This window comes from Camelus bactrianus, chromosome 5 (genome assembly GCF_048773025.1).
Source record: "Camelus bactrianus isolate YW-2024 breed Bactrian camel chromosome 5, ASM4877302v1, whole genome shotgun sequence".
Taxonomy (NCBI): domain Eukaryota; kingdom Metazoa; phylum Chordata; class Mammalia; order Artiodactyla; family Camelidae; genus Camelus; species Camelus bactrianus.
Genome location: NC_133543.1, coordinates 56,453,799 through 56,473,546, shown reverse-complemented (window position 1 = coordinate 56,473,546; position 19,748 = coordinate 56,453,799). Strand labels below are relative to the sequence as shown.

Below are 19,748 nucleotides of genomic sequence, written 5' to 3'. Positions count from 1 at the left end.
TCTTGGCCCCCTCTTCAGGGCGAGACCAAGACGTGAAAAAGCGCTCGTGAAAAAAAAAATAGCGCAAGCCACTTTTTATGGTGGGGACTGTTTATTGTCGTCTGGAGGGCGGAGGGAGCGCTAGGGGGAGGCGGGGCAGGTGCTGGATACCCCCGTGGGGCTGAATTGCACAGGAGAAGCAGAAGGAGCCCAACACTGGAGGCCAGGGAGGTCAGACCCGAGCAGCCACCGGCCAGCCCAAGCTTGGCCCAGAACCCAGCACCAGACACTCTCTGGGTTGGGAGGCAGGGAGGTTTCTCACCCACCACATCACAAAGAGAGACTGAGGGGGTCTGGGGCTGACCAGGGCCATGCAGACAGCCAACCTGGAGCCTCCTTTTAGCAGGAGAAGTTACTTATTTTCCTTTCAAAAAATAATGCCCACTGCTCTGCAGCCTGAATCCAGCCTCAGGCTTCTCAATACTCACAAAGTATGATGGCCAAATTGGGAGTGTGTAGGTATGGAGGAGGGCGAAATGGTTGAATTGCTAAGCCTTACACAGCTTAACCTTTACACACCAGGCATATCACAGAAAATAATAAAATAGTTCATATTAGATGTTAGCTTTTAGAAGACTTAATGAAGAATGCTTCTGTGGAGGCACCAAACAGGAGGGAGATTTCACTACACCTTTTATTATTTCAAATATAGATCAATGAATTACATCAAAACTACAGGCAACAATTAGTATAAATAATACTTTAATCAGTGGCAGCAGAACATTGGTCAATTCTATTTAAAAAAAAGCACCCTGTGTGAACAGACACCATGGGGCTGACTGACAAAGTCATCTCCCAACAAAAGGCTGCAATGGACAAAGTGAGATGGGAATCTGAGGAGCAATGTCCTCAGCAAACACTTTTCTCCCCCCAGTCATGACCCCAACACAGCATTTTAAAAAAACTCAAAACAAACACTTCTGGCTCATATTTAGGGGAACAAACTGGAAACAAATAAAAGCAAATGGGCACTGAGCCTTTCTACATCTAGCTTTCTCCAGAGCACGTTCCCAGATGGAAACTCACTTCCTTTCCTGCCCTAGGTAGTTGGGGGTGGGTGTGCTTCTTCCCTGCCCAATTCCTGTGGGCCCAAATGGATGCTGGGGTCTGACTGGGACCTCAGGGTGGAGGGCTGTCCTCTGGGCCATCCAGGCTCCATTAACATTTCAAAAGACAATCCCGGGAAGCTGAGAAGGAGAACTGAGACTTATAAACAAAGAAGTTGTTTCTCCGATTAAGTTACTTTCCAAAGTGGTGGGGCTCTGTTTGACAAGGAGCTTGGGTTTTCTTCATCAAAATATGCCTCTTGGCTTTCCTCAGGGGCAGGGGTGAAGGCAGTTAAGTACTTTTGGCATTTGGTCTGAAGCTGGGGTGAGTAACCTGAACTTCTGGGAAGGGAGGAAATCTATATAATAATCTTTATAATATATATGTAGTTGGATGATGTGAAAATATATACTCTCCCCACCCCAAGCAGAAGGTTCAATATATTCACAGCTTTGGGTTTTAGGGGAAAATCTGAGCAACTTTCCAACTTGCCTAAGGATATCGGCTCTTTTCAAATGCTGCATCCAAAGACTGCTCTCCATGTTAGAGGGGGGAAAAAAGAAGAGAAGGGTAGTTAGAGTCCAAAAGGTTAAGGGTTTAGAGGTCAGTCCTCCCGGCTGTAATACAGCTAATCGAATAGAAAATTTGTCCTCTGGATGAACCTGATTCTGTAATTTAGCCGAACTTCAGTAAAATACCTTTTCAGCTTCTCAACGTGAGGGCGTCAGAAAAAAGACGTCTTGACTATGTATGAACTCTGTGCTTTTTGTAATAGAAACAATGATGTGAATAATGCAAGAATATCCATCTTTAATATCCCGACGTGGCGATATTCAAGTATTGCCATGTGCAAGTCTGAGAGCCAGGCTCACCCCAAGGAGGAACAAAGAGCTGTCCCCAGGGTCTAATACAAAAGACCAAGGCTTGGAAGATACTTTAGAGAAGTGGAATTTCAGCCTAGGGACTCCAGTGAATACCTGCTCTCAGCTCTCAGGAGACACCGAACCAAAGAACACCCCTGCAAAGAAAGTCTTTTTCCCTCCTATACTTAAAATGTATTTTAAAAATTACCTCTGAAACCTTCTAAAGTGTTCTGGGGCACTGAAAAATAGCCCCAATTCTGAGTCTCCCTTTCAAGCTCACTCTTTCTCCCTCCCCGCTTTTGTCACTTTTCGGTAGCTGCAACCAGGGGTTTCTTTTTGGAGCCCAAGGCTTTGGGGTTTAAACTTCTGAAGCCTTGCTTCATTTGAGTTTATGAACTCTGGCCATTACCTTTGACTCTTTCCCCTTATCCTTAAGGGTCAACATTTTAGAAAAGTGAACTTTGAACTCTTCCCAGGCAAGTCATTAGAAAAATGACTAAAGAAATCTCTCCTGTTGTTTGAGAGAGATTGGTTTTAAACTACTATTCTGAAGGCAAGAGAAAGGGCCTTTTACAAATTTTCTTTCTAATTACTGTGTTGAGAAAAACTTCCTTAGATTTATTTAAAAAATTAAAACTTAGGGGGAAAACCCTAAGACCAACTTTTCTGGACTTCTAGACTCAGTTTTTCTCTCATTTTTTAAAGCAAGACATCCTTACCTTCCCACTTGCTCCCCACTGTACATGTCCTCTCCCATACAGGCCATCCACCAATTCCTACAAAATAGTGTTATATGGGGGATTTGGGGGCATTTGGAATCCAGTTGGAACAGAAAATTCAGTCATTATCTAATGACCCAGAACACAGAGGTTTTGTTTTCTTTCCCCAGAAGGAAAATGTTGGACCATTTGTTTCTTTCTTTCTTTCCCTTTCCTTTAATCACCCAGAACTGGTTGTAAGCACAGTACTGAAAAAAGCACATGTGGAAATATTTTCAAGAACTCAACTTTGAGTGGATCCTTTGCTTCCCTCTAGAAGGGTTAAGGGCCCCCTACACACATTTCCGGGGAGTGGGAGGGGGTGGAGTTCAAAATGCCAGTTACAGTCAGAAGTAAGTCCACACATCTCATTCTGCTCCCTGAAACTCAGCCCCCTTCACCATGTTACTTTTTTGGCAATAAGATGTCAGTTATTTCTGTACCCCATTCCCCAACAAATAAATATTTAAGCAGATATAATCTAAACATAAAATAACCCGTTTCCACTTGCTTCTTAGACTCATTTCTTTGGGCATGGGGCCACTGGGAGCTAAAAAAAATTTTTTTTCACAACAGAAATTATACAGACAACCCAGAAAGTTCAGAAATCCTGGCCCAGCTCTCCTGCTTCCACTGAAAGCATCTAGCACAGGGGTGGCCAAACTTCTGCCTCAACTCCCCCACATTATCAAACCCCAAAGATCCCTGGAGGGGTGGGGTGGGGGAGGACGTTCAAATTCACACTGGGATAAAGCATTCAACCTTTGTTTGCAAATTCAAAATCCAACAGTGGAGATTTTCATGAGTTTAATGACTGGCCAAGGTTTTCTGTTCTCAGTAGTTCCTGCCATTCAGTAATATACTTAGAATCCTGCCCCCTTCCCACCCCTATCCCTGCTCCAGGGAGAGGGCTGCCCTCGGGCAGGATGCTAACCTAGTCCGAGGGCGGCCTGCAGGTCCCAGGTCCAACCCACAGTACCTTAGTGCCCAGGGAGGTGACAGCAGGCCCGGCCTGCCCCCGCAGCTTCGGCTCAGCCGGGAGCGCAGGGAGGAATGGGCCCAGGGTCCCCACTTCTATAAGGTCGTCAGGTCCGTGTGGTGGTCCTTGGCCAGCGGCTGCAAATGCTGGCCTGGGGCAGCTGAGGAGGAGCAGGAGGAGGAAGACGACGACGAGGACCTGCCTTTGGTGTTGGGCAGCTTATGGTCTTTTTTCCACTTCATCCTCCGGTTCTGGAACCAGATCTTGATCTGGCGCTCGGACAGACACAGGGTGTGGGCAATTTCAATCCGACGGCGCCGCGTTAGATACCTGTTAAAATGAAATTCCTTTTCCAGTTCTAGGACTTGCTGCCGGGTGTAGGCCGTCCGGGACCGCTTGGGCTCCCCGCCGGTGTAGTTGGGGTTCACTGCGAGACAAAACAGACCGCACGGTCAGGTCAGCGCCCGGCCACCAGTTAGGCCCCTGGCCACTGCCGTTCACTTCCTGGCGCGCCCTGAGGCCCGGGCCCTCCCCGCGCGCTCCCCGGCCTGCTCTCTTTCTCCCTCCCGCCCTCTCTCCCTGGCGCACACGTTCACTCGCATCCACCCCCTCGCAACCACCGCTCCTCTCAGAGCGCAGGCGGGATCCCCAAACGTGCTCCCCTCTCCCCGGCCCGCCGCCAGCTGCAGAATAACCAGGCATTTCGGAAATCCCCTTTCCTCCACCGTGTTCCCTCCGCTCAGAGCATGGAGTCCTCCCCAAGCCCACCCCCATCTCCACCCCCTTTTGCGCCCACAGCCAAGCAGCCACCACATGGTCCCAGCCTGCTCCCTCAGCTATAAAAATTTATGGAGAGAGTAATTGCGGCGCCCATTGAAGCCCCACTCGCACCCCCTCGCGGGGCCCAGGCCGCCGGGCTGGGGTGGAGACTGAGAGGTCCTGGGCCCGTGCCTTACCCGAATTCACGTGCACCTTCTTCATCCACGGGTAGACCACGGCCGGCTGCTTGAGGGCCGTCCCGGGGGGCGGCTGCTTGGGGCCGCCTGGCTGACTGCAGGCCCGGGAGCCGGGCAGGGGCGCGGGCGGGGGCGCCGGGGGCGCAGGGCACGGCTCTCCCGGGGCACCGTAGTGGCCGCCGGGGCCGCTGGGTTCTTGCCCGTGACCCCGCGTGGGCAGCGCCGAGCCGGGCCCGGGGCCGCCGCCTCCGAAGGTCTGTTCACCGAAGTCGGGCCGTGGGTAGAGCCCCGGGGGCTGGAAGTCGGCCCCCTGAGCGCCGCCGCCGTAGTAGTCGGCTCCCTGCTCCCCTAGGTAGCCGCCCTGCAAATATTCCTCACACGGAGGGAACTTGGGGTCCACATACTTGGAGTTCACCATATACGAACTCATGGCCATTAATTTCACAAGGTAGAAAATACTAATTTTTCTCGTGTTGTCTTTTTTCTCCTTCCATAGGGCCCTCCTACTTGCTGTCAACTGAATAAAGTTGGCGGCCATGTGACCAGGCCAGCCAATAGCGAGGGAGTGAGTTTATCACCGGGTTGGTGAGCATCTCATAATTTTCACAAATTTAACTAAATAACATACGTGTAATCAAGTGACTCTCCATGGCACATTTGAGGGCCCACACCAGATGTTAATGTGGTTCTAATCCCAGCACCCTCATTCCCCACAGGCAATCCCAGCTTTTGTCTGCCACTGACTTTGCTAACCCCCAGTGCCCTCTCCACTCACCCCGCCTGAAAACATCCCCCTAGTATGGTACAGATCAAGGGGGGATGAATCTCCATATCTGTCAGGGTGCGTGGCACCAAAAGGTGGGTGGGTGAGGTGGCTTCTGAGTTGGGTAGAGAACAGCAGGCTAGGCAGGGCTCCTGCCTGCCTAGCCCGCCCAGCCCGCCCAGCCCGCCCAGCCCGCGGGAACGGGGACTCTGCTATACAAAGGCCGAATTCTGGCTTTGTCTCCATCAGGGTCACCCAAAAGTTACCACAATCTGGCTGGCCTGAATCAAATTAGGCAATGAGTAACCACCAAGCTTTCTGCAAGTGCCCAGGCCGGGGTGTTTCTAGCCAAAGCCGGGGCCTTGCGGGTATGACAAGAAGCCCGTGATGCTCCTGCCAGGCAGCTGAAGGATGGGCTAGGAAGGTGGCGGGGGCACCCCCACATGACCCAAATGGACCCAACATTCCTCCTTCCCAGCTCCCCCATCTTCCCACATGGCAGGAACAGACCAGTGAGCCCCCTCCATTGGGCACCCTCCAACCCTATGTCCCTGGAAGGCAGAGCTGGGGCTGGGGCTATCTGGACTCCCACCTCACTCCCCAGTCCCCCCAAACCTAACCCTTTGGCCCTTCATTCATGCAACCAATTAGGGGTTTTCACAGAGGCTTCTGTTTACAGATGAGGGGCTTCTCCAGTAAAAGTCTGCTCTATATCACTGGGCTCAGTCGATCCTCCTGGAGTCCAACGTAATAAAACAGAAAGAGGCGACTGACCCACTGCTGCCTCTGGCCACCACTTCTGACTCTGGCTATTTCGGAGAAAAGTGAAGTTTTTGCATCGACCATATATTCCCCTAGAATCGAATCTGTGACTATGTGGATACCACACAAATTCGGTTCTACAGGGTATATATAGACAACGTTACTACCTCCAGGTTCCACCCAGAGCAAGTACCCAGACCGTTGCCAGCCCCAGCCTCTTCCTCGGAGCCGCCACCGGCCCGACGCAGCCACCCTCACTTTCAGAGATGGTTCAGGTAGCCTGCAGCGCTTGGTGGCAATTTGCAGCAACGAGTTCCCCATCTTTGTACCAGGGTTAGCAAGCAGCCAAGGAGTCAGGACAGTCTTCTTAAGCAAAAAAGAAAAGAACAGAAGAAAAATAATCCATCCCAGAAATGGCGGCTTTATTACCCCCTCTACAGATCCACATAACCCCCACTCCCTTATCAAGTGGTATTTTCCAGAAAGAAGCAAATGCCCTCAGTGGCAGAAGAAAAAGAGGCAAGAGGGACTATCCTCTGCCCATTCTTTTTCCAGTGCTAGGGCAAGCCAGGTTGGGTGATAAAGCTAGTTCTCCAAGAAGTCGCACATTTTACCTTCCTGGGCTCTGAGCCCAGCTGGCCTCTCAGTCCGGCTGCTGCTGCAGACCCCAAGGCAGAAGCTGCTTGCAGGCACCGAGCTGCCCTGGGCTGAGGCTGGAGCACTAATGGTGAAGGGCAGGGCGAGGGGTCATTCGAAATCATTTACAAACATATTACAAAGTTTCATTATTTTCGCTTTGCCAACAACAGCACACGACTACAAAAGTTCACGAATTGTGCCCGCCCCAGTGCCTCAGTGCAGTCTGAGGCTCACCGTTCTTTGGGGGCGCTAAGAGCACTGAGGGCTCCGATGGATTTCAGGGGCAGAGGGATGCCCAGGCTCTAGTGGCGCTTTTGGATCCCTGACCTAGGCTTGCGGTGTTTAAAAATTTTTTTGTTTGTTTTGACTTTACCCTCATGATTCAAAAAATAGCTTTAAGCCTCAAGCTGGGCCTGGTAGGGTGGAGCAGGGTGACTTCCCTCCACCCCCGCAGCCTGAAAAAATTGGCCGGCTTCTTCTACCCTTTACTTTGCACACTCTCTGCACACACCCTCCCTTTGGTTCTAGTGTTTTAGGTATTTTGTAGGGATTTTCTGGGTGCCAATTCTAACAAGAGGCAGCCCCACACCCAATTCCCTTGTCCCAGGGGAGTTCCCCCCAACTTCTAATGACAAACGCTTCCACACACCCGCCTTTCTGGGGACTTGGGCCTAGGCTTTATCCAGACAAATTGGGAGAGCCTGCTGGGCCAGGTGGGGATCCCAGTGAGGGTACACATTTTCATATTTGTTAGACGCTGTGACCTGCATTTCACCTTATTGCTTGACTTGTTCAGACAGGTCAAAGCCAACGAGTTATTGATGAACAAAAGCGTTAAATATTCACCTCTCCACTCAACTGCCCATACAAATGCTTTTGATCTCTCAGGCTTTTTGTGCTGTGTTCAGCTACAGGGTGCTGAATGTGGGTTTGCAAGAGAGGAGCATCCACAGAGCTAAGCACCCAGAGCCAGGGCAGCCACAGGAAGGGTGCAAGACCAGGGGGTCTTGGGGACACCAGATTTTCCAGCCTGGAGCACAGAGCCCCTTTCACTTAAGCCAGCCTGATTCCTAGAGGGGAACTAGTACTGGGCAGAATCTCCACTTCTTGGGGTGGGTGCAGCCCCCAGTGAGTCCATAAGGCTGCCCAGCCTGGAGGGGAGAAACCTGGTCCAGAGCCAAGCCCATCTTCTGCAATCCTAGAGAGAGGACATCCTACCAGAGAGGGAGGGTGCCTGGTTCCTAACACCTTCGCACATTCCATCTCCCATTGAAATAAAATCTCCGTTTTACAGCCAGGGAGGCGCCACTGTTTTTTCCTTGATTTTTTCCCCACCACCATCATCTTAATGAGATAGTCTTCCTGGAGATTTCACAGGCCTCCTCAGAAATGTTCCGGTCTTTTGCAGAACATGCAACGCAGAAAGACCCAAACTTCCCAACCTAGGAACCCAAGAATCTCTGTGCCCACCGCACCCCCAACACTCCCCCTCCCCCATGTTTGCCCTCAACGCCAGCCGCTCCAGTGCAGAAATTCTTGAACTGCAGTTACAGAGACTCAGAGGTGAAAGAGAAAGGCCATATCCCTACCTCCTTGCTCATCCCGTGTCCCCAGCCCGGAGCCCAAACCGCTGGGGCTAGGGCTGGGGCCGGGGGAGGGGCGAGGAGGGACTTCCACGTGAAGCTCAGAATTCGCAGCCCTTCCCGGAAGCCGGCCAACTCAACACGCCCGCAGCCATAGTGGGTTAAGTTTTTTCTTTCTTCTTTTTATGAAAAACAAGAGAAGGTTGGGCCAGGCTGGACCGGGTTGAGCTGGGTTGGGCTGCGGAGGGGGATCGCACTGCCGTGGTGTTCAGCAGGTTGGTTCGAGCAGAGCGCGATGCTCGCCGCGACTGGTTAATAGGGCGGGCTGCTAATTAGTTGCAAGCTCTTCTCAGCCGCGTTCCCCGCGGTGGAGCTGCACCTGTGCGAGCTAGGGCGGCCTGGGAAGGCCGGGAGTGTCCAGGGAGGCCCACGGAGACAAGGGCGAGAGCCCGCAGCGCGTTCCCTTAGTTAGGTGACTGTAAAACTAGGCCCCAGAAAATCTTTCCAGGAGTCCAACTTAGAGCCTCCACCTCCAAATCGAGCTCCCCTCGCATAGCCGGGGAGGAAGGGCCGCTCTTCCACCCGCCCATTCCTCTGGCGCGGCCCTTCGCGCCCCCCCCCCCCCAGCTACCCAGTAATCAATACCGCCCCTTCGCTATTCGGAAGAAACGGGAAGGTACTTACAGCCGCGGTGTCTCAGGGTCCTGAACCTGTTGAAATGAAAACGGGGGTCACTTAAATTCCACAGGACAATAAAGCAGAGATAGATGATAACACAGAAAAATGACAAGGCCCAGACACCCCACCAATACCCAGACCTCCCTGCTTCGGGTGCCCGCCCCCGCCCGGGAACTGCGCCAAGTTCTCCGCGGAGCGGGAGACTGCAGTGCTCAAGGGCAGACCCACGGGGTAGGAGAGTATGGTCCCCATCACCTCCCCAACTCCATGCAGCCCTTGGGCAAAACCTTACTGGTTGCTTGACCCGAGTCAGGCTGTATATAACAGGGTTTCCCCAGTGGGAAAACGGGAAGCGAGGAGAAAACGGGCCTTTGTGTTTTTCCTTCTGCACAGTCGGCGGGGTGGGCGCAGGTTCACTGGGGAGGGGGCAGCTCCTGCATCTGTCCCCTGCCCCAGCTCCCCCGTCTGTCTCGCGCTGGGAGCAATTCAGCCCCCTTTTCCAGTTTCAGATTGGTTTCAAATTCCCCAGCGCCATTTAGCGCCCCCCAGAAATGTCTTCTCCTTCCCATAGAAGGACCAGGCATGGCTGGGACTTGCCTTCCCACTTGTGCTCTAATTCAAAACAAAGAGCAATTTCCAAGGGAAATGAGGACCCAAATGAGAACCAAGGAAGAGGAAAATCGATGGGCTTAAAGGTAAATGACAATGCTTTAGATTGTTATCCAGCTCTATGGATATGACATCATTTAGTCAGCATTTTTGCTGGAAAACACATAAAGCAATCTTACAAAGCAGCGGTCCTCACAGGGGCTGGTGTCCAGCCTTAAGTTGTTAGTCTCCTCTAGTTTTATTCTGGGATGGCAGTCTTCCCTCTGAGAAATCTCAAAGGCAGAGCCATCTCCACCCTTATCCTTTCTCTCCCCCCAGACTACCAGTTTTATTCCACTTCTGAAGCAGATGCTCCTTTATGGGCAGGAGAGAGTCAGTAATTCCCTCTAGTGAGGTGGGAGCCCTCAGTTGCTTCCTTTCTATGGCCAGAAGGGAGGGGAGAAAACCGGAATTCCCATTCTATTTGTTAATTTAGGTTTAGGCTAAAATTAAAATTAATTTCCATGGGACTTCTCCCACATCAGATGGAAAAGATGGGGCAGAGAAATCCCCCACCCCTGGAGAAAGTCCTGGAAAAAGTAATAAGTGACTTACTGATTTTCTCGCCTAGTGGGCAGGGGAGCTGGGAGCAGAACTGTCTCCTTCTGAGCCCGGCGCTAGCTGGAGCCTCTCACTTTCCTATTGCTGATCCAGGAACCAAGCATCTGCACTTGTATGCTCTTAACCTAATTTATGGTGGGAATTATATTTTGGCTTGTCAACTCTCAAGCCATAAAACAAAGTTTATTGGAATCACGTGCTCGTAAATAGCCACTCAGGTCCCATCTCTGCAGAACCATAAATAACCTTCGGCTTTAAACTTTTATTCACTAAATAAAGGTTCACTGCAATGGTTCCCTCACATTTAAATAGTTCCAAATATCTAGGATGCAAGGGGGGTCATATTCATATCAATACCCTGGGCTTTTCAAATAGCATCTTTTCAGGGATGTCTGTTTAAATTTGGAGATAGTGTTATTTGGAAAAGGCTGGTTGGTGGGCATGTCTTATGATTCTTTGGCTGCATTCGCTGTGAGTACCATCAACTCCTTTATTTCAATCATTTTCTAGCTCTAGATGTGGTATATAAAAAGGAAAGTCAAAGGCCACTTCTTTCTTGCTTATAGCAGAAGTTATTTGAGATTTTGTTCTAGCTTTAATAAGAAAGGGGTGGTTAGGGAGAGGTTGGGTGGGTTTGGGGGTGGGGTGGGGGTGGCAGTTGGAGTTAACACTTGGCTCTGTATTGTTGTGAATGGGCTCAGTGAAAGTTGAAGGTAGCCACATGCCTAGAGGTTTCTATAATTTGCTTAGATCTGGAAGGGAAGCCTTTGCAAGTGGCCAAACTGCTTAAAACAGCAAGACTTCAGGTTTGGTAAAGTGAGAAAGTGGAGAATAGCCCCATCGGAATCTTTGGCAACTGAAACTCTAAAGGTTATAAAACAATAAAACAGCCATGGTGTGAAGGGGACAGGGTGTGAGGAAGCAAATGAGACTCTCAAGGAACTCAAGCCCAGGAAGTCAGATGTCCCCACTCCCACAGTGCCCCCAACCACGGGGGCTCGGGCTTGGGGGTCCAAACCTGGGTGGGATCCTATCCTCCTCCCCCCTTGCCCCTCCAACCTCACACTACCACTCCGCCGCCCCAAGGGAGAGCCTAAGAAAGAAGGAGGCAGCATGCTCTCCTGCTGAGAAAGCCAAGAAGAGGAGCTTGCTCCTGCACGCTGCTGCACCGAGAATGTGACACTCTATGCTTGGAGGAGGTGGGTGTGGGAAAGATGCCCCCAGCTCCCACCAAAGAGAGTAAATAAAAAGAGAACTGACCCCCAGCATCCTTCCACAGCCTGCCAGAACTGCCATCAAACACTGTGAAACCTGTGTGATTTTGACCATTCCGATTAAAAGAATGGCTGTTCTGTGTAGATTTGTAGAGCACGCACATATATATGATTTCTAAATCAAATTCAGTTGCAAAAGTTCTCATCAGCAAGTCCCATCAAGCCCATGAAAGGGATTCCCCTCTACAAAGATCTCTTTGCATCCTAATTTCCACCCATTCTCCATACATTTCTAAACCCATTTCCTGATTCACTTTCACCGGGTAGAAAGCAGAGGGCTATTAGCCCCGACTGTATGGTGTCTATTTCTCCTCCTTTCCCACCCCCACTAGCAACTTAGGAGGATCTTTTTCCTCTACAGTTGGTAGCATCTGTTTTTAAAATATTTTGGGTAAAGATCAACCCCTTTAAAAAATGTTTTCTGATTCTATTAGCACTAGGTGAGCAGTTTCAAAATAGCCCCTGTTAATTCACTGTGAAAAAATTTTTGGAAGTTTGAGGGGATAAGAAAAGCTTTATTTTTCCTTAAGTTAATAAAACAGAATTAAAGGATGAATGACATTCTAGGCAATTGTGATGAGCTTTTTATGGGGGAAGGGTAAGGAGAAGACCAGGCTGAGGAGGTGGTGTTTGAAACAATGTCTAGCACCTGATCGCAGCCCAATAGATATTTTTTTGAACAAATGGTGATGAAGGATGGTGACTGGGACTTTTGTTTGCAGCCTTCACTTGGCTTACATAAGAAGAATAAAATTACAAAGCCTACTGTGTATACTTAGATGATAACAGGAAACTAACTAGCTACACTTAGAGAAAAGGAGGAAAGAAAAGAAGCATTGAGGAAGACAGCTTCAGTTACTTTCTAATATTAGGACAGACAGGCAACATGCTTATGGAGAGAGTGTCCATCTTCCTCCAATCTTCCCTCAACCCCTGCCCCCAGTGTTGGGCTTCTGTGGATGAATGAGAAAGCGGAGATGGGGGAGAGCAAATTCTGTCTAGTAGGAGGCTGAGCAGCAGACTGGTGTGGGCCCATTTGTTGGGGTTTTCCCAAGGTTTTTCAGCAGTGCTGGTGGTGATGGAAGAAGAGGTGGGGGAGAAGAGGTGGAAGCCTTCTTCAAAACCTGTAAGGAATTGGTTTCTGGGTAAAGTGAGACTCTGGGCACCGTTCTTCCCTATTTGGCTGGAAAGATTCAGTTCTGGGAATTCCTCCAGGAGAGCTCCCATGATGTAGTGTCCCCAGTAGGATTCTTCCAACCCAAATGCCAGAGTAGCTCCCAGGAAGGAGGAGAGAGTGAAGGGGCCCTGAGAGGCAACAGCTGCACTCCAAACATAATGAGGTGCTCTGCTCACCCTAAGGGCCCTTGCTATGTGGCCTAGGAAAGAATATTCTGATCTTGACTTTTAAGAGGACTTTTGCCCAGAGGCAGTGTTGAACTCTCCCCTTAAACTAAGAGTCTGAACCACCAGGGGAGGTGGAGATGGGACTTTGGATGAGCCCCCTAGACAGGGGGCAGATAAAGGAAGGAGACTGCCAAGCCTGGCACTTATGTACACAGGCAGCGGGTAGAGCCAGAGAAGGGTAGAACAGGGAGTCCCAAGCAGGAGGGAAATATAATCCCATATTCCTGGCACTGTACTCTATCCCCAAAAGAAGAATACTTCTCCTGCTATCCCCACCCCTACCCCCTACAGTGGGGTCTGCTCATTGGAGCTCTGCTTTGGTGTCCTCTGGGAAGGAAAGGTGACCCCAGAGGGAACAACTCCAGTAGTGGGAGATGGAATCCAAAAGAACAGGCCCTGGGGCAGGCTCTCTGATGGTGGGGCCAGACGCTGGGAAAAGCTTCAGTGGTCTCCAAGAAAAGCAGGGTCTGGGGTGGCCATCTAAGTCCTTTGAGAACCAAGAATAGAGGTTAGAAGGCACAGGAGACAGGGGTGACTGGGGGGCTGCAGTATTGCCTGAGTTCATGGTTCAAACTCTGCCTGACATGAGTGATAGCAGAAGAGACTATGTATGTTTTGACAGAAAATTTGACTTAGGTGAACACCTAGTTAAGCCAAGAGGAGCAGCTGGGCTGAGGACTGCAGAGGCCCTCCCAGGAAAAGTCTACAGGCAGAAGTCATGGAAGCCAGGGATGACGGAGTGGAACCTGGTTGCAGAGGGTGTGTGCACATGTGTGGGTTGTAGCCTGAAATATATTTATATAATTCTTTTTAAAAGATAAGCACCTCAAAAAATGGAAGAGCTGATGGAAACTGGGGTGGGGGGAATAAGCCTCTTAACAACACACCTTGACATCACTGTGGCCCAAGCTGGGCGCTGTGGCTCAGTCATGGCCCTGGAGCCCAGAACTTGGAACACAAGCAGATTAAGGGGGAGTGGGCCTCCTTTGCTGTTGCCCACTGGCCTTTTCCTTTTCCATCCTGTCCCAGCTTTCGAGAGACTGAAAAGAGGGTACTCACCCTGGGGCTGTAAAAGAGGGTACTTGGAAGCCTAGTGAGTGTGAGTGATAGGTGAAGGTGACTCCAGGACGTGGACAGTGGGGCCTGCTCTCTGGTAAAGCCTGAGCCTTTGGTAGGAGTCACAGATGTGCCACTGCAGGTGTGAGGCCTCCCGTATCTGACATCTACCCACTGAAGAGCTAGGGGGACTTCCCTCCTGGTATGGTTCTGAAGTCCACCTGAAGACAGGTACCAGACACTGAGACTCAAAGAAGGAGGGCCTGTGAGGCCCATTGCAGCAATAGGAAAAGATCCCAGATCCATGTTCTCCTGCGTCTGCCACTCCCTGTGTGACCAAGCCTAGGCCTGTGTTCTCTGTACAATGCAAGGATTAGGTGAGTGAACCAAGTCTCTTTCAGCTCTAAAAGTCTAGGCCTGATTACTGAGCAGAACAGGAATACTGATAATAAGGAACACCTATTGAATTCTTGTTATTCAATACATGATCAAAACAGGTATTGAATGTTTGGCTTGTGCCCAAACACTTTTAAGTGCTTTATCAGTGAATTAATGTATGTAAAGCAGTTAGAATAGTGCTTGACACATATTAGTGTTATGTAAGTAAAAATCCTCATAACAATCCTTGAAGGTACTCTTATTATCCCTACTTTCCAAATGAGGAAACAAGCTCAGAGAGTCTGCCTTTCTTTCCTAAGGTCACACAGCAGGTAAGTGGTAAAGATTTGAACCAAGGCAGTCTGAACCCAGAACCTACTTACCTCTGAAAAAAAATCTCCAAGTAAGCAAGGGATCAATGTCCCCTTCCCTATATGGGCAATTACTCGGCCTACCGGGTTGTGACATTAGAAAACCTAATTAAGCAGGTAGCCCCTGGAAGTATGGGGGATGCTGAGTGATAGATAGAATTTGGCCCCTGGAGACCACAGAAGAAGCAGGAGAGATCCTTAACCACTTATCAAACATAACCACACATCCTAATTGCCATGGTGGAAAATGTTCACAAACTGCAGGTTCTGGACGTTGAAGTCAGGCAATGAGACTCAGGAACCCACATTGTGAACAAGAGATTTGAATGCAGGCCTTCATTAAGAATCATTGCTCATTAAGAATCCTAACGCAGGAAAAAGAGGGAGACAAAAGACTGTTGCCAGGGATCAATGGAGAATCAGCAGAGTTGGATCAGAGCCAGTTGTTGAAGTTGGGTGTCACCATTGGTGCAAGAAAAGTCCCTTGGAGCCCACCAAAGGCCTGAAATGGGCACAATGGTGAAAGAAGAGTGTGTGGATGGTATGGAAAAAGGGAGAGATGGGTATTTGCACGGTCAGTGGGATTTGCCCTGGCTCTCAGAGCCCAAAGGGAGGCCCGAGGGAGACCCGGTGCCAGGCCTGTTCTAGGTGAGCCAGGGAGAGGCCTGTCAGCCTGCTGCTGGAGGCTTTTCAAGGTTGCCCCGCCCGTTCTAGGTACCAGGGACAGCTGGAAGGGAAAGTAGCATGAACGGCAGCCGAACATGAGGGGGCTGGTTAGGACCTTGCGGACTGGGCGCGGCTTGCCCCACCACCGGATCTTAGCTCTTTTCCTGCTCTTAGGGGTCCAGCGCGCGGAAATCGCGCCCCCTCCGGGAAGGCGGAGGAAGTGAGGTGGCCTGCCACCCCGGAACCTGCCTTCAGGCTCCCAGGCCTCAGGGCTGCCTCTGCTGCCTGTCTTAGGAAGCCGCCCCTGGGGAGTGGGCGCAGCATCGTTAACTCTCCTCAGAGGTGGAAAACACTTTGAGAGCAGAGGTGGAGGGCGGGGAGAGGGAGGGAGGGGCGAGGTCACGTGTCCTCCCATCCCTCCGCCCGCTCGCGCCCGGGGCATCTCCCGCGCCTCCGCGCACGAGACACTTGTCCTACAGCGCCTCCTCCTGGACAAGGAGCCAGCAAGCCGGGCAGGGGGACTGCGTCAGCCCTGGAAACCCGAGGCCGGGGCTTCTCCGCGCCGGTGGAGGTCTTCTAGCACCAGAGGCTGTGAGTTGCTCCTGCAGTGTCCCCTGGGGCGGCCAGAAGGAGTCGAAAGGGCTCTGAGACTACCACTCACACTCCTCACTCCCAGCATTGACAACAGGCTCGCGGCCCAGAACCGTGCATCCCCCATTAGGCGAGCCCAGGCGGAAAAACCCTCCAGTTTGTCCGTTTATTTATTTATTACTTGTTTGACCGCTCTCCGCTGAGCCACTGGCTCCCACAGAGCCCTCCAACGTGCTGCGCTGGCGTAACAAGATACGAAAATGGTCCAGCTGAAGGATTGGCCTGAAGTTTGGCGGTCTGAACAGCCGCCAGGAGGAAAGGACTTTTCCCAAAGCAGAAGCACCAGGCTGAAAAAAAAAATCTATACACTTCCCCAAGGATCACATATATATATATAATTTTCTTTTAAGATGTTAAAAAGATATGTATGTGTATTTTAACACCTCGAAAGATTTGGTTTCTTTTCGGCCACTAGCTTGTATTTGCAGAGTGTTTCTAAAGTACAGCTTTAAATTGGGGTGGGGTGGTGAGTCAAGATGATTGAAAATAACGTAGTCAAGGGCAAGATGTTTAGCTATATTTAGATTGAAGGCTGGAATAAAGGAAAGATGAGCGAATCCTAAGGGAGGGAGGAGTGGAGAGATCGGGTTATATCTTCCACCTCCGAGTCCACTCGCCCCCTCCCCCCACTCGTGCTTTGCTGGTTGGATCCCCAGGCTGGGCTATTTCATTGCACATGCGCCGGACACCGAGCAATCGTGCAAGGAAGGCGCTTCAGAGTCCTGAGCTGTGCGGGAGGCGTGCGCAGTGCTGGGCGGTGTGCGGCACCGAGCACTGCTTCAGCGCCTACCTGCAGAGGAGCTTGGAAGCCCCATCTTAGGAAGGAAACATACTTTTTTTTTTTTTTTTTTTCAGGAAAACCTTCGTTAAAAGCCTCAACTGTCCTTTTCTGGTTTGCAAGCCCTGTTCTACCGAACCAACAAAATCGCCATGTTGCCAGTGAACCCTCTGCAGGTTGTCGTTTAGATCAGCAATTTCATTTCTAGTGCACGGCTTCTCCTAAGTCGTTAATCGAGGCGGGGTGGGGGTGGGGGGGAACCGCCCTACGTTCAGAGGGCACACCTTCTCCCTCATTCTGCACAACTATGAAGTCTAAGGGACCAGTTCCTAGAAAGAGGGTATCTATTCACATCAATTCCGGAAAAGTGGCCCTAAATTGGACTTACATCGGAATTCCGAGTTTTTGGTGGCTTCTCCCCAGCTTCCGGTGCCCCCGCGTGCCCTACCCGGCGGCCGCACTGCGGCAAGGCAGTAAATACCTCTAACAGCTGCCTGCCAGCCCAGAGTGAAATACTGTCTTTGTTCCGATTTCCCCTGCTTCTCGAGCTCAGAAAACAGAATTCTGGCGAAATATATTTATTTGGAGAAGCATTTGACAGGAAAATACATTTGGTTTTAAGCCCTGGTTCTTGGCCACATTTATAACAACGAGCTTCACCTCCTGGAAAGCGCAAGCCCAGCTCACTGCCTGACCGTTGATACTAAGGCCCGGACGTGCCATCGACTCCCTTTATCTATAAACAGATAGAGGTTCTGCCCAAGGACGCTGAGAGTTAGGCTTCCCGGCTTGTGCGCTCTTGGGGGCCAAGTGTTATTTCGTTTAATTTTTTATTGGGTTAACAGGGACAGAGGGGGCATTTCCGGAAGTGGCAAAAGCGTTAACTAGTCTCCTCGTGGGCTAAGTGGTCTGAGTTCAAATGTGATTTGCAGATTATTTATTCCTTTAGATGCAATTGATCATTTAGTTCCAGTAAGATCTTAATGCTACCAAAGGACTTACAAAGAGCCCTTTAGTCCTCCATATCTGCTGGTGACATCACCCTCTGCAGCATAATCGGACCTGCAGCCTGACCAGGTTCCTAGTTACTTGAGGGCGCGCTCAGTCACGGAACCCAGGGAAAAGGGGTCGAAGATCTAAGTACTAGGGTTTGGCCATCTTGGCCACAACTCATCCCCACCCCCACTCCGTTTGCAGCCCACCTAGGGGCTTCTTAGGCTCTGGAGCTTCCAGGGGAGGGCCTGGGAGCTCCTGACCAGGGGCCTGCTTTTCAGTAGGTGATGCTCTTTTACCAATATAAAACAAAAATCTTAGCAGCCATTGTACCATAGTAGAGAAATAGTTACAAAATACAGACACTCCAAATTTAAAAATCACTCAGAGGTTCTTCTTTGTGAGTAATCATAGTGATCCACGACAATTCTGCAGATGTCAACTGGCCATACACAAATCGTGGCCCTCCATTTTGAACAGAGCATGATTGCATCGTTAATTACTAAAAATACTTTCCTACAAAGATGTCATTTATTTTGTTCAAAAATGCTTTTACAACCAAGATAGTTACACTGAAATATTTGGGAGAACATTAATTTAGGGTTTGCTGCTGGGTGCTTGAAAAAACGATACTATGCCATGCGCAGGTCAACACCATGCGCAATGCGGCAGATTGTCCAAGGTTTTAATATTTCACAATATGCCCACAAGGGAATAGGCAATAGGATTTGAGAACTGCATCCTCAAGTGCTGTTCAAAATCAGTGGAAGAAAAAAGCAGTTTTTTTTTCTGCAAAGAATTTTTTGACTTATAGATAATATTACAGTTCAGTAATTTTGAAGTAGAGTTGGAAAGGTTGCTATATAATACTTATTTGTAGGCACACACACACACACACACACACAAAACCCACAACACCACGACAGTGCATTTAGAGAGCAAAATATCTACTCTTTTCCTACGCTGGCAAATAAGAAACACACACTATGTTTGAATTTAGACATGCTTCGCATTTCTGAAATGTCTATTGATTTTTCCCAAAGACCTGCATCAGATTTTCTAATACTATTACCTCCTAAAACATGCATCCATTTTGTGGCATAAAATAATCCAAATTCACCTGCCAGATTATTAGATGTAGGAGGAACCTTTCTTGAGTTGTTACAAAAATTATCTAAGAACTAGAGAAACAGATAATATTTAAAATTCCATCTCATGCACAAGGCCCAATAAAACATAAACCCTAGAAATTAGCATCACTCATCAAAGCCTAGATTAACTAACCAAGCACATCCTGGATACACAGAATCCACCCCATCCCCCCCCCCAAAAAAAAAACACCTGTTAGCCTCTCAGGTACCGCTGACCACAGACAAACCGCAAAGACTGCTCTATACTACAGAGTGCTTTTAATGACTCCCAGCAAAGCTGAGACGTCCAAGAACCATCTACACACCTCCCGGGGTGGGGAATGAGGGGCTCTGGATCTAAGGAGTGGGTCCCGTCTGCCGCTATCCACCTCTCGGAATCGAAGAGGAAATAGGGCTTCCTTTCGACTTTTGAGCTCAGCCGGACCCCACCCGGGGCCCCAGGGGACAAGCCGGCTCAGAGATGGAGTGATTTGGAAGGAGGGGGCGCAGACAGCCACTCCCAGGTCCTGGGGAAGGGTAAAGGGTCGGGCGGGGCTCATCGAGCTGCCCAAATGGGTGGGCGCCTCGAGCTCCTCGGTGGCGGCCTTTGGGGCGCGCGGAGGGGACGACTCTTACCCGGAGGCTGCCGAGCTGGAGGTGGCTGTTGGCCGGAGCGGCTGCTGTAATCCGCTAGGCGCTGCCGGGCCACGCGCCCTTTGGGCGGCAGGAACCCGCTCATGTTGGAGAAGGAGCCGCGTCGGAACCGCGCGG

At 50.3% G+C, this 19,748-nt stretch overlaps 1 protein-coding gene across 3 annotated transcripts; it reads right to left on the bottom strand.

Moving 5' to 3' along the window:
• Positions 1-655: 655 nt before the first annotated feature.
• LOC123618487 (homeobox protein Hox-D4) lies at positions 656-19,748 on the bottom strand. Of its 3 annotated transcripts, XM_074363928.1 has the most exons (5): positions 19,614-19,748; positions 9,074-9,099; positions 6,782-6,888; positions 4,643-6,530; positions 656-4,113 (listed from the first exon to the last, which is right to left on the bottom strand). In XM_074363928.1, the coding sequence occupies exons 4-5, from the start codon at positions 5,178-5,180 to the stop codon at positions 3,782-3,784; spliced, it is 870 nt and encodes a 289-aa protein (XP_074220029.1). In that variant the 5' UTR covers positions 5,181-6,530; positions 6,782-6,888; positions 9,074-9,099; positions 19,614-19,748; the 3' UTR covers positions 656-3,781. The 3 variants fall into 3 exon arrangements, with proteins under 3 accessions (XP_074220029.1, XP_074220028.1, XP_074220027.1); XM_074363927.1 differs by having other exon boundaries at positions 4,643-6,888; XM_074363926.1 differs by having other exon boundaries at positions 4,643-9,099.

Coding starts and splice junctions, on each gene's coding strand:
- LOC123618487 (XM_074363926.1), bottom strand. CDS start 5,180: ATGGCCGCCAACTTTATTCAGTTGACAGCAAGTAGGAGGGCCCTATGG. Junction 4,114..4,642: donor GAAGGTGCACGTGAATTCGG/GTAAGGCACGGG, acceptor TTTGTCTCGCAG/TGAACCCCAACTACACCGGC.